The following is a 14,542-nucleotide window of genomic DNA, read 5'->3' as shown; positions in this document are numbered from 1 at the left end:
CATCATAGGTTAGTGTTTAAATTGGAATCATGTTGGCCACAGCTGTGCCTGAGTGAATCTCTGCTTTAATGTGAATCAGAGTGACTGACTGGGATATGAAGGGAGCATTTTATTCAACATTAGCTACATTGTTATTTACTCAGTGGCTAGAAGGGAAGAACTGGGTGGCCAATAAAAAAGAAAATGACCCAGGATACTTAAACAATGTTTCTAACCCACAATTAGGCTGTGTATTATTTAGCTATCATATAGCCTAATCTTTATATTACATCTTAAAGTCAATTTACATCAGCTTAAACATGATTTTCATCATCTTTATAAAGATTTTAAAGGTGTTTAGTTTTTTGATTTTGGTTCGTATATATGATTACCTCCCCTCCTGTTTGTTGTTATAGTCAGTTGTCAGTTATACACTTGTAGATTGTCCCTGGATTATTAGAAACACATATTAGAAAGACATTCTCAGATTTTAATGGCATAATTCAGTTGAACATACTATAAATTTACCGTGGGTCTAATAAAGGATTAACAATCAAATCAATTTTCTTCTCCTCACCGCCTTAACTACCTTTGTCCCTATCACCCTGGAGCTGTGACAAGAGCAGCGAGACCAGAGACCCTGGCCTCAAGGAAGACAAAAAATGTGCATATTTTGGGCTTGAGACACCATGGGGAGGATGATCTTTCAAGTCCCTTTCTAATGCTTCCAGTTCTGTGATTTTATAGTAAGACTGGTAAAGAATCAGGGAAATGGGGGGAGTATACTGCTCTTAAGGATTATCCTGGTTATCATAGTGGGGGTCGATCCTTGACCAAAGAGAAATTACTTAGGTGATAATGAAAAATGTTCTGATAAAGTGGCTGTGAGGAAGCCCTGTACCACCACCAAAGAAAAGTGGGAGGGCAAAGGAATGTTTAAATTTAGGTGCAATCAAAGAGGGAAAATATTTTTAAATTTCTATTAAGGTTTTCATTTAGTGCATTTATTCACAGGGAAATCTGTGAAGCTTCAATCCAGGTTGTAAATAAAATATTCTTGGTGTGGGATTTTGGCTTTTGATAACAGCTATTCAATCCATATGATTGCATGTTAGGAGAATGTATGTTTCTTAGCTAGGAATATCTTCTGCTCTTCTTTTATTTTCAGCTTTAAATATGTACTGAGAACTTCTAGAAGTCTTGTTTTAGAGAAACTTCATAATTTTATCTAACTGGTGTCAGTTAAATATAGCGAGGCCATATAATTTATCATCTAAACTAAGACTCTTTTGAGAGAGAAAGGAGCACTATTAATAATTATGCCAGGACAGTTGGCTTAAACCAGAATGGGGACCTAATTATAGCTCCTTAAGACTATGGGATATGCAGCTACATAATATGTGTGAACCCCTGTTGGCTTCATAGAGCAAAGAAAGAGCATGAGATCAGGAAGGAAGGTAGTAGACAGTAGCCTAGAAAGGGTCTGGCCTCACTTGGTCAGAAGACTGAGTTTTATTATATAGTTGTTGGGATGGAAGTGCTGCTGCTTACTTCCTCCTTATATTTTTATACTTGTTCTTGTCAAGTTTCTCCTTGCATTTGAGGAGGAAGGAAAAAGGAAAGTGGGTAAGAGTCAAAGATTGTGCTGTGAACGGCATACTATTAATGAGATCTGGAAACAAGAGGAAGGCAGAGGCTTGGGAGGCTAGGAAAAGATAATTCATTATATTACTGAGTCAATGAGTTTGAGGGTCTATAGGCTATCCATGTAGCTGTAACAAGTAGGCAGTTAGAAGCGACAATTTTGAGTTCAGGAAAGAAATCATGTCAAAAGCTAAACATATTTGGGTTTTTTCCACATATAGTTGACTGTTAAGTCTCTGGGAATGGATGAAGTCTTTCATTCATTCATTCTAAATTTAGCATTATGCTGTATGCTAGGGATAGCCAGCCCTGGTGGTCTAGTGGTTAAGATTTGGTGCTCTCACCGCCATAGCCAAGGTTCATTTCCTGGTCAGAGAATCACAGCACTTGTCTGTCACTTGTCTTACTGTGGCTGCTGTGTGTTGCTGTGATGCTGAAAGTTAGGCCACAGGTATTTCAAATACTGACAGGGTGACCCATGGTGGACAGCTTTCAGCAGAGCTTCCAGACTAAGACAGACTAGGAAGAAGGATCTGACCACCCACTTCTGAAAAAAGTGGCCATGAAAACCTTATGAATAGTAGTGGAACATTGTCAGATATAGCACTGGAAGTTGAGAGGATGGCACAAAAAGACCAGACAGGATTCCACTCTGCTGTACACAGGGTTGCTGGAAGTCGGAATCCTGACAGCACTAACAACAGAATATGCTAGGGATACAGTAATAAATAAAGTAGAACTATTCTCTGTCTTCATAGAGCTTATGGTCCAGTGGGAGAAACAGATGAGCACAGGGTCCCATGGGAGCATGTAAGAACAATACCTAAGCCAGACTTAGGAGTCAAGGAAGACCTAGTCCTTTAGGATGAATGTAAGCTCAGCAAAAAGGGGAAAGAGGATAAGGGTGGAGTACGTAGCAGGCATAGAGTGTTTAGTGTGTGAAAACCCTGCGAGAGAGTGGTTGGCATGTGAGAGAAACTGGAAGACTGTGAACTGAGAAGAAAATATAATTGACAGTAGAATGTATCCCCGTTTAAGGGGGAATGGAGGAAAAGGATTCAGCAAAGGAACTTAAGAATGGAAATAGAGAATCGGGAGAAGGTGTTGAAGGTAGAGGAGAGAGTCAAGAAGAGGGTAATCAACAGGGTTAAAGCTGCATAAGGAATCCAATAGGATGAAGATTAAGGTGAGAAGCTGTTGAATTGGTGATTATGTGCTTGTTAGTGATCTTAGAGATTAGTTTCATTGGCGTGAAGACCAGATTGCAGTATATTGAGGAGCGAGTGAAAAGTGAGTATGAAGATTTATAGAGAAGGGACAGATAGAAGTGGAGTGATAGTTTGTGGACAAAGCAGTCAGAAAAAATATTTTAGAATGACAGAGGCACTTCACTTGAACACTTTTGTAGCATAAGGAAGGAGATTGGAATCAGTGGAAAGGTAGATTAAGGAAACAAGGCAGGAAGGAAATAACCGATGTTACAAGGTTCTGGAGGAATGTAGTCAGGAGCACACATGAATGGTTTATCCTTGGGAAGGAATCTTGCTTTGAAACCTTAGAGAAAGAAAAAGATTTAGAAGAAAGCTCTTGAGATGAAAGTTGAGGGCATTCATCCCAGTGGTTTTTCCTGGGAGCTAAAGGAAAGTCTACTGAAAATGAAGAAGCATAAGGGTACAAGTGGGACCTTTAAAGAGGATGGCAAAGTGTAGAAATGGGGAGATGGAATTGATCAGAAATAAGTGAAAACTTGCCAAACTTTGCAGTCACAGCTGAGGACAGTTTTTTTTTTTTTAAATCTGTTTATAATGGAGCCAAATATCATAGTTTTTGTTGAAAGCTTGGGAATAGAGTTAGAAAAATGAATGAGTGATTAGGCTGACCCAGAATTGGGCCTTGATAAGTCAGAAGATCAAAGAGGAAGGAATTAAGGATGTCTATAAGAGTGTAGGTGAAATGATGGACAGTCTTCAGTCCTCATTGTGTAAGAAAGTAAGGGAAACTAGGTGGTGCCTGATTTATTTAGAGGACACAAAGAAGCTGCAGATTGTGCTGAGGGTAAAGAAAAGCTTGGTGAGAGATATAAAAGGATGAAGAGTAATGATCAGAAAGAAGGTGTGCTATCAATGTAGTTAATGATAAAGTGAAGTGAAGCTCATTCTGAAGAAAATCATGAAGCAAAATTCCAGCAGGCAAGAAGCTCAAGCCAATTGGATACAATCACATACAGCAGTCTGGCTTTAACCTGGCATCATGAAATGTCCACCATGGCGTATGATGGACCGTATCAATAGCATCTAGAGTCTCTCATGGGACTGTGGGTAGCAATAAATCTAAGAGATAAGACATGGGGAGTGAAGGAAGACTGAGAGGGAAAGGGTAGGGAATAGATTCCACGTCCACCAAAAGCTGACAGTCATTATTTCTGTCACCGTCATTCTAGTCACCATTTCAAGTTCTTTTGTACTTTACCCTCTCACTGTTATCATGTTTTTAAATCAAAGGAATCATCCTGATTTCTATACAAAGAGTTTGGTATGTGGCACATCGTCTTTTTAAACTATAGCTTTGAATGTAGCCGACCCAATGACAAAGCAGTTGCTTCATTTTTCCGTTAGAAGATATTCCTGCCCAAATATAACCTGACTCCTTACTGATTTTTAACTTAAGAAATTTGAAGAGTCAAATTTACTTTCTTTTGAGGTAAATTTTAAATTATTGAAGCAAATTCTAGGATGTTTTTTGATGTTGCTAATACGATCGTTTTAATTTCTAGTTCCTTAATTTACCTTAGTATGACATTATTTTAATTAATGCGCTTTTTAAAACTTCTAACTTAGAAAAAGAATAGACTTGAATTTGGTACAATCTTAGCTTGTTAGACTTACTAGTTAGACTAGTTATATTTATAAGTCATTCTTCTAAATAACTCCCAAGGTTAGAAAAATTTGCTATGTGTGACTGTGTGTAAAGCAAATTTTCAATTTAAATATTATATAATCATTTGGTAAGCGTATGATTCACTTTGGACTATTCTACCCTGAGGACTATTTATCTATGCTTTAGGGAAGGAAGTTTCCAGGCTTCAGATTACCTAATTAAATAGAACATCCAGAAGGGCTCTTACGTATGCTCCTTCTCCCGTATTTCACAACATTTAGGAAGAAAGAGATATTCTCTGCTGCTGTTCAAGACTTATCTTTTTGCGGGGGGAGGGGGGGCAGGGGGACATGGGGGGGCACCTTAGCCCTGAGCTAACATCTGCTGCCAATCCTCCTCTTTTTGCTGAGGAAGACTGGCCCTGAGCTAACATCCGTGCCCATCTTCCTCTACTTTATATGTGGGACACCTGCTACAGCATGGCTTGATGAGCAGTGCGTAGGTCCGCACCTGGGATCCCAACTGGCGAACCCTGGGCCACTGAAGCAAAACATGAGAACTTAGCTACTGCACCACCAGGCTGGCCCCCAAGACTCATCTTTCACAACTTCAAAACTTGAAGTTCTGTTCCATCTGCTAATTTCCCCTCTCCTTAACCTCATTAATGTTATTTAAAGACGTTTTAAGTTCTCTTTTTCTTGCTAGAAATTTTCAATACATGACTCATGAAATTTTCCCTACCTTTTCTCTTTTATCATCTTAAAGCTTTTTCAACAACCACCCTACTAAACCTTATAACATATATGCTATAGAATTTCTTAACTTACCCAATTCCAATGTCTCATATCTCCATTTCTCCTAAGTTAACTATGGGGATGGCCATATGTTGGAACCCATCATAATTTGGAATTACTTCAGCTTTAAGTTTTTGAACTCTGAAATTCTCCTTTCAGATTATAATTTCACTTTAGGCTACAAATCTCCCATTTATCCATTTAACAAATATTTATTGAGCGCCTATTATATACTGAACTTCATAGTCCTCCCTTTTAACCATGTCCTCCTGCCTTATCTTTACCTCTAGTTCTGTGATACTCCAGCCTGCATATTATTGTATTACTACCCTGATTTAACCTCATTTGCTTTCTTACCTATAATGAGCCTCCTGGTAGATCATTTCAATTGCACTTCAACCCATAACTTCAATTTTTTTGTTGTTTTAACTTCACCTTACTTGACCTCTTCTAGTTTTACATATATGTATATATATATATGTGTGTGTGTGTGTGTGTATACGTGTATGTATAAAACTATTGTGTATATTTTACATGTATATTTTGTTTTTATATATGTAAACATTTGTATATAAATATATATGTATATAAACACTGTTTATTACTGTCTCTGTCTTTAACCCTTCCTTTGGCTTCTACAGCATTATTCTGCTTAGGTTTACTTTCTTCTTCTGACTTCTCTATCTTAGGCTCTTTTACTATTTCCTCTGACTTTCTTCATTATTATTGTGTTTTACAATCAATATTTACCTACGTATTTATGCTTTCTGTTGTTCTCTGGTGCATCTTGCTTTTGTCTAGGACATCTCTTTAATTTACTTATTTTATTTATTGAGTGCCGGTCTACTGGTGAAGAATTCTGTGTTTTGTTGATTATGGCATCTTCATTTCATTTTCATTTTGGGAAGGTGTTTTCACTGGGTATAGAATTGCAGGTTAGCAGTTGTTTTGCTTTGGCACTTTAAAGACTCAAGGCTGGAGTCTAGATCTGGTCCACCCCTGCTCTCAGGGTGTTGTGAGAGCCTAGGGTGTTTACGGGGGCTTCCCCACAGGCAGGTCCTAAACTAGAATCCTTGTCCCCTCAGCACTGAGAAACTTCCCAGAACTCCACTTATAGGTAATTATAAGGACTTTGGCTTTTATTCTATGCAAGATGGGAAGTCACTGGAGAGTTCAAACAGACGAGAGATATGCAAAAGAGTTTTTCTGTTTGCTGTGGTTGGAAAAGATAATAAGAAAGCAAAGAGAAGCCTGGAAAGACCAGTTAAAAGGCTGTTGCAAAAAACCAGGCAAGAGATAAAGGTGACATATAATTTCTTCTCTGGCTATTGAAATAATTTCCAAACTGCTTGAAATCTTGATCTACTCAAACCATTTCTCCCTTCTAATGCCAGATTGATTTATTTCTAAAATTCATATCCATTGATGTCACTTCTCAGAGATTCCCCATTATATATCTTTAGGATTCCTTACCAAAGGATAAAAGCTCATATCTATGCTCTGGTGCCTGCCTCCCTTTGTAACATCCTCTTTTTATACCTCTTTCCTTTAGTCAGTGTTATGTACTTGGAGCCTAGAATCTCTCCATAGGTTAAAAAACTGCTTGGGCCTCTATGCCTTGGCCTATGTTTTCCTTCTTCTTGAACTATCTTTCTCATCAACTCCCTTCTCTTACCTGATTGACTCCAATTTATCTTTAAAGACTCAGTTTAAGGATTAAGGATAGCAGAAACTTTTCTTCTCTTGGAAGAGTTTGGATTTCTGAACCTTTTCTGTCCCCATTCCAAGACACAAATGAGTTTTTTCTGTGAATTCAGTACATTCAATAAACACTTGTGTCTTCTACTCTCTGCTAAGAATAGTTTTAGGAGTTGGAGAATCAGGTGAATAAACTGCCATATTTGCCCTCAAGGACCTCATTCTCGAAGAAAAGACGCATAAATACGTAATTGCATTATAGTATGATAGGTATAGCAGTAGAAAAGTATGATCTTGGGAGGAGCGTGTGAGTGAAGGCTTCCTAGAGGAAGAGGAATCCATACTGGTTTTTAAAGAATAAATCAGAGTTTGTCAAGCAGACAAGGTGCATGGGGTAGGCCGAGTATCCCAGATTGAAGGAACAATATGTGCAATAGCATAGAATGGCAAAACAGCAAGGTTTAGGCACATTACAGAAAAATTGGTATTTGAGTATAACATTTAAAAGGTGATTAGGAGGCTATCCCCGGGCCGAGTGGTTAAGTTTGTGAGTTCTGCTTCAGCAGCCCGGGGTTTGCTAGTTTGGATCCCAGATGTGGAGCTACACACTGCTCATTAAGCCATGCTGTGGCAACATCCCACTTGGAGAAACTAGAATGACTTGCAACAGGGATATATAACTATGTACTAGGGCTTTGGGGAGGAAAAAAAAATGGAGGAAGATTGGCAACAGATGTTACCTCAGGGCCAATGTTCCTCACCAAAAAGAAAAAGAAAATAGGAACTAAAAGGTGATTAATGGGAGGTGAGCTTGAAAAGAATGGACATGCAATCATTGAAGATCTTATCTGTAAGGCCTACCTCTCTTGTAGTACTTATCATACTGTATTTTAACCACTAGTTTTCATCTCCACGTCACCACCAATGGGCTTCTTCAGGGCAGGCACTGGGTCTTATTCATTAATCTTTGCATATGTAGCACCTGTTCAAGTGTCTAAGATGTAGTAGATACTCAGTAAATGCTTATGTTACTAATGTGGACCCTTTAAAACTTTTAAAAGATTATTTTACATAAGACCATTATTTGATATTTGGCACAAATCTATGTCTGTCTGTCTGTCTATCTACTGCCTGGGTTGAGTCTGGACATTATCAGAGCCAAAGTCTAAGTGTAAAAATAAAATAGAAATAAAATGCAATTAATTAGAGATTCTTAGTAAAACTACATTTAAATCTGATGTGCAAGGCATGATATATCCAGGATGTAGCATTTTAAAAATACAATGTTACTAAATTGCTTATCAGATTTAACTAGCTATTATTGACATAAGATAAATGACTAAAATGGAATAGACATTTATGCAGATTTGTCTAGGAAGATGGACGTTCCATGTCTATCTTTCCATTCACTCTTATTTCCTTCTTATATTTACCTTCTTCCATAGCACTGGACACCAGATGGAAACATTTTTACAGCAGAAAGGGATAATTAGCAGCAGTCTTAAGAACTCTGCAACTCAGTTAGGTAAAGCAGGTAGTCTGTTGGGTCTCTAGATTAGAAGACAAGAGTCAGTTTTCAGTCTAGTGTGTTCTTGCCTCTTGTTTCCAAAGGGGCCTTCCAAACCACTTTGGAAAGTAGCACAAATGGGTTAGAAATGTCATGAACATAAGGAAAAAAGGAGACATATAACCTGGAATCAATCATAGAAATAGTAGTAATCTGAGAAAAATTGGAATATCTAAATCACACACTCTTGTGCAAGATCCTCTGGCTAATTGACTAATTACTGTTGAAGAAATAGAAAAGAAAATGAAAAGCAAAGTCTTTTGGATAAACATATTGCTTTGTCTTAAGTAGTTTTACACATCTTCAAGAAAAAAATGACTTGAGCTTGTTTGCCGTCTCTTACCTTTTTTTAAAATGCCTTTGCTGAGGCATCTGCTAACCATTACTGGTTTCTCGTAACGATCTCTCTTTTCTCCCTTAGTATCTTTTTGCCACATACATTGCTCCTTCAGCCACTCTTGACATTGGACTCCAACAGGAAAAGAAAAAAGAAATTTATATGAAAATACAGCCACCATTTGAAGACCTTTTTGACACAGCAGAAGAATACATCCTTCTCCTCCTTCTTGAGCCCTGGACACAGATGGTAAAATCAGACCAAGTTGCTTATGGAAAGGTATTGTGGCACTGACAAATTGTTTGTGAACCATTCAGGTTTACTACAAGACTGATGATAAGCAGCATTGTTAACTCACAAGAGAAAAACAACAACAAGGGTCTCTCACTTGGGCCAGGGATTCAGAGTTAAGATTTGGGCAGGCTCAAATTTGGGGCAGGGAAAGTGTTTATTAACTTTATTTTTTTGCCAGTTTCCCTATTGTCTCCTAACAAAAGATATTTTTAACGTCAATGTCATTTTTAGTTCTCTGTACAAATATGTCAGCAGAGAGAAATCTGAGTTTTGGTTTCCTGTGAACCAACAAAATGTGCCATGATAATATACTGGCTTTGTCCCTTCTTGCCATTTCTCAGCAGTGGCTTTAATTTTGATTAGTGGAAAAAAGCCCATTTAGTTTTATACTTGATGAGTTACAGTAAATATTACACCCATGGAAAATATAAACGTTTCATTTGTATTGTGGAAAGCACATTGTCCGACTTCAGAGCTGCTTTTAAAGCAACTGCAGATGTTCGTCAGGTCGGACTGCTTGATTGGATAAAAATTTCAACACATCTTTTTTCATCCCAAAGAGGTTATTTTAAGCCTCAATGCTTGAATATTTTCACCATTCTTATTAATGGGTGGAGGAAATATTTATTTTGGATCATAAATTAAAACCATTCATGGGTATTTTTCATATTAAGTTAATGCATATACCCTGTACGGGAGGTTATTTGGTGGAACTCTGCTATCTTTGTGTTGCTATTTGTTTATATCTCCTCAACAACTTCTTAGATAGTCGTGTCTTCTACTAGAAAGCATAGGTTAGGTAATTAAGATAAAATTAATACCGGGGGCCAGCCCCATGGCCGAGTGGTTAAGTTCGCGAGCTCTGCTTCGGCAGCCCAGGGTTTCGCCAGTTTGAATCCTGGGCACGGACATGGCACCGCTCATTAAGCCATGCTGAGGTGGCATCCCACATGCCACAACTAGAAGGACCCACAGCTAAAAAAATATACAACTATGTACTGGGGGACTTTGGGAGAAAAAGAAAAAATAAAATCTTTAAAGATAAAATTAATACCAAAACACCCTGGATAGAGTTGCTTTATTGGATTTTAACTTAAAACAACCCTATGGCTTACTAAATTAAATGACCAAAATAATTAAATTTTTATTCCTGATTTCTCTTTGTCCTGAAAAATTAGCATTGCATCATTTCTACTACAAAAAGATATATATTACACTAGGAAGATTAAGATATCATATGAAATTTTAAAAAATTCTTTCCATTCACTATTTTAAATAAAGTGTATGGTATAGAGGAAAATGGTCCTGAGATAGGATCCTGAAGTAATAAAAAAGATTAAAAATTATAACTAACTTCCCTAAACCAAAAAGTTTTGTCATTAGCAATGATTCCTATAAAATGTGTGGGACAAATTATACACTCTTTTTAATAAGAGGAAAAATAAATCTTAATTTTAGAAACTTGCTTAAATTCAGCCCAGAGGACTTCTCTAAAAGTTCAGCTGACTGGATTACGTAGACTCTTTCCCAAAAGAGACTACCAAAACTAGCTATTAAATGCAGAAAATTCTCAGTGAGCCAAACTAATTTTCTCTGCAATAGAGAAATGGAGAAAGATCCTGTTCTCCTGACTATGTAAAACAGTGCAATCTATCGAAGGCTGAGATCTAATATGAGGTTTATATGACTGGCTCTCTCTTCTCTTGCTATAGCAATGAAAAACCTTTGCTCACAGACTAAGAAGAATGGAGTTCAGTCATTTCTTGTTCTTCTATGGATTATTTGGTCCCTAAAGCTGGCAGTGCCTGCCTTCATGACTAATATCGTGTCATAATGAATAGAAACTGAAAATGTGACCCAACAATGTTTGTTAGTTCACATGGGTTGTCCAGAAAGGAAGAATGATCTTTGGTGGCACTATATCATTACATAGAAATGTTTGTATTTTTTATTGCACGCATTTAAAGTCTGACTTTGCTGTAGCTAATATTTTTTTGCTATGTTGGTCTTCCTGCTTTAGCCTCCAAAATAATTTATTGGCAAGTGTATTTGGTTTTTAGCCCACTGTTACTGGCAAATTGTACATTCTTTCCCCACTTTTTCATAATGCCATTCTATTGATGTTACACACTTTATTATTATTGTATTAGGTGGAGCTGGTGGAAGAAACTCGACAGCTAGACTCTCCACATTTCAGAAAGCTACAGGCTTTGCATAAAGAGACATTTTCCAGGAAAGCTGAGGTAAGACAATGAAAAACTTTTTACCCTGAAGAGGATTACCACTGCATATATGGCAGGTGGAGGTGGGAATCATATATTGAGCATATCATGTATTAATAATGTAGGAGTTAGGCAGTTTCATTTTTCTGCCATTCCTTTGCCTAGCATGCTGCATTTGAAAGGTATTACATCTTTTGACACATTTAATAACAAAGCTGGAAAAAAAAAGCAGATAAGGTAGCATAGGGAGCCAAGCAACTCGCTTGCCTTAGCTGAGAGCCTTCAAACCGTATTATATTACTTTGAATGTTACTGATTATTTCCTGTATGACAACAGCTTTATTTGTTGTCAAGTCAAAAAAGAGTTAAATTGGGCTTTCCAAACAGAAAAGGAACTGTTGTGTGACAGCAATAGGCAAAACAATAAAGAAAAAAATAGGGAAAGGATTTGAAGGAGTCAGTAAAAAGATCGTAGGATATGCTAACATATTAAAATGTTATTTTGATTTATAAATTTGCAGCTTTTGTATTGGCTAAGTAATCATAATATATCCATAAAGTCGTAAAATTAGATGTGTGTGTCTTCATAAAAATGACAGTTTAGGTGCATATTTTTTGACATGGAAAATGCCCTGGACATATTGTATAAAAATATAGGGATTGGGGCTGCCTTGGAGGCGTAGTGGTTAAGTTCACACTCTCTGCTTCACTGACCCGGGGTTTACTGGTTCAGATCCCAGGCATGGACCTAGCACTGCTCGTCAAGCCACGATATGGCAGCATCCCACATAAAACAGAGGAAGATTGGCACAGATGTTAGCTCAGCAACAATCTTTCTCTCTCACACACACACGCAAAAATGTAGGGTATCGTATGATCCTATTTATATAAAATTATATGTGTATTTCTGTATGTATACACATATTCAAAGAGATATCTAGAAGGATGTTCACCAAAATGTTAAAGATAGTTAGCTTTGAGTGGTAAGGTTTCAGATGATCTTTTACTTTCTTCTTTCTAAATATTTGAAATTTTATTCTTTTAATAATAAAGTTTTATAAAAATAGTGAAGTTATTTTTAAAATGTAACCTTCGTGATCATTGCTTTATTAGCATAGAAGTTCTCTATTTGAGACACTAGTGATTAATACCTTGGAAAGGTTACATAAAAATCCATAAAGGTAGCACATTATAAAGTAGTATTTTAAACTTTAAGAGCTAAAATTTATAACACTCCCAATAATACTTCTACCTATGGAAAATTAATTTTTAAAATATTGGTAGTTTATCTCATGGTCTGACACTTTTCAAAAACGAGTAGGGAGATGAATTAATTGTGTAAGAAATTATATAAGGAAACGATTTTCAAAGAATAAGCATAAGCTCTTTGCCCTATAGGGCTTGTAAACTGTCCACAAAACATCAGAGGTCTTGAAAATACCTAAAAATTAACTTTATATGAAGGTGATTACATTTAAAGAATGTACTATTAGATAAATGTCTTGCATTACTCTATAACTTTTAAAACTAAGTTATAAATAGAAGAATGTTTTATGTTCATAATATATTATTAAGAAAAAGAATCAAGTTACAAAGCTATACATAGATGTAGAGTCCTATCTTCATTTTTAATAAACTACATTTGTGTATACAAGACTGGAAGGATATATATAAAAATATTAATGGTGGTTGGCTCTGAATGATAGTATTATGTATGCTTTTCCTTTTTGTCTTTTTATTACAAAAGACATTACTTCTGTACTAAGAAAAATTATAAAATTAATATTTTATTAACAAGTATGTAGTAAATATTTACTAAATGTTCCTGAAAAGAAAGGAATGGAATGGAAAGGAGCAGAACAGAATTTGATATGAGTTAGAACTGGATCCTAGATTCTAGATTCTTTACCCAGTTCTACCATTGAATTGTTAAACAGCATTGGCCTAATAGTTACTTTTTATTTTAGTTTCTCTATTTAAATTTGGGGGAAAAATTGTTGTGTTTAAGAGATTTTTACAAAAAGTATTATTTCACTAGGACACTACTTGTGAAATTGGACCTGGTATTTCACCACTTCATGATGCCTCTAAACAAACAGAATATTGGAATAATGTTCCTGAGGAATATAAGCATTTTAACTTTAATGATCTGCTTAAGAACAAACTGGAATTTGAACATTTCCGTCAATTTCTTGAGGCTCATTCTTCAAGGTGAGGAACAGAACATTTTAAAACGTATTTCTCTCTTAAAACATCATTTTTCTAAGATACTTATTTTTTTAAGCTACTTATTTTGATTCAACATATTATAAAAGTGATTTAGTGCTAGATTTTACCCATCTCAGTAAAAATTAATGAGTATAATTATCTGAAATCTGTATGGATAACTTTTTGTTGCAGAGTGTGTTCTGATAATAGCAAAGTTCAGTTAAAGTGGTTAAGCAATATTTGTTGATAATTTTAGCGTTGGCTAAATTAAAACACCAGTATGTTTTATTCTTTCCCTTTTTGCTGTTTCTTTCTTTTGCATTTTTCTCGACAGGTGCTTTAATTATATTTCTGAGAAATGTCTCTTTTACATTTCACTAAGCTATTGAAATCACTGTAATATTTCATAATTTTTATTAGCTAATACATAAATAAAGCATTGTAGTTTTGCACAGAATCTTGGAACCTTATGACATATTTATCTAATGTAAACTGAAGTATTGACCGTGTTTTTTTACAATAATTTTTCTCCCAACAGAAACTGATTAGACCTGGGAGCCAAATTTCACATACATCATTTCCCTTCTTTGTGATTAAGATTACTCTAAATTTAGCATGTTGCCAAGTAGACATGCAATAGGTGGAAATTTTCCAATATTTGAAATTGACAATGATAGTCCATCATTAATGGAAGAACTCTGAGACCCTACCAATAATGATGGTAGATTCTTTTCTGATCCCAGTACTTGTATTCATTTATATTTTTAGTCAGGATGAGGAATACAATAGAGTCAACCTAACTGGCCTAGAAAGGGATCAGAGACACAATATTCTACTCATTAGTTCTATGATCTAATCAGTTGTGCTAACTAGTCAACGCAACCACTTTCTAAGTTCTGTCAAAACAACAACTTGTTTGGTG

General features: G+C 36.1%; 1 protein-coding gene across 10 annotated transcripts in view; it reads left to right on the top strand.

The window, feature by feature from the left end:
• Positions 1-14,542, top strand: part of RGS22 (regulator of G protein signaling 22) — a 165,402-nt gene that overhangs the window by 113,682 nt on the left and 37,178 nt on the right. For all 10 annotated transcript variants that reach the window (XM_070222408.1, XM_070222409.1, XM_070222407.1 and 7 more), the window contains 3 exons: positions 8,981-9,175; positions 11,341-11,433; positions 13,451-13,623. In XM_070222408.1, coding sequence (XP_070078509.1) covers positions 8,981-9,175; positions 11,341-11,433; positions 13,451-13,623 — 461 coding nt within the window. The remainder of the gene's footprint in view (positions 1-8,980; positions 9,176-11,340; positions 11,434-13,450; positions 13,624-14,542) is intronic.

This window comes from Equus caballus, chromosome 9 (genome assembly GCF_041296265.1).
Source record: "Equus caballus isolate H_3958 breed thoroughbred chromosome 9, TB-T2T, whole genome shotgun sequence".
Classification (NCBI taxonomy): Eukaryota; Metazoa; Chordata; class Mammalia; order Perissodactyla; family Equidae; genus Equus; species Equus caballus.
Note: the sequence above shows the minus strand (reverse complement) of the source record. Positions and strands in the feature narration are given on the sequence as shown.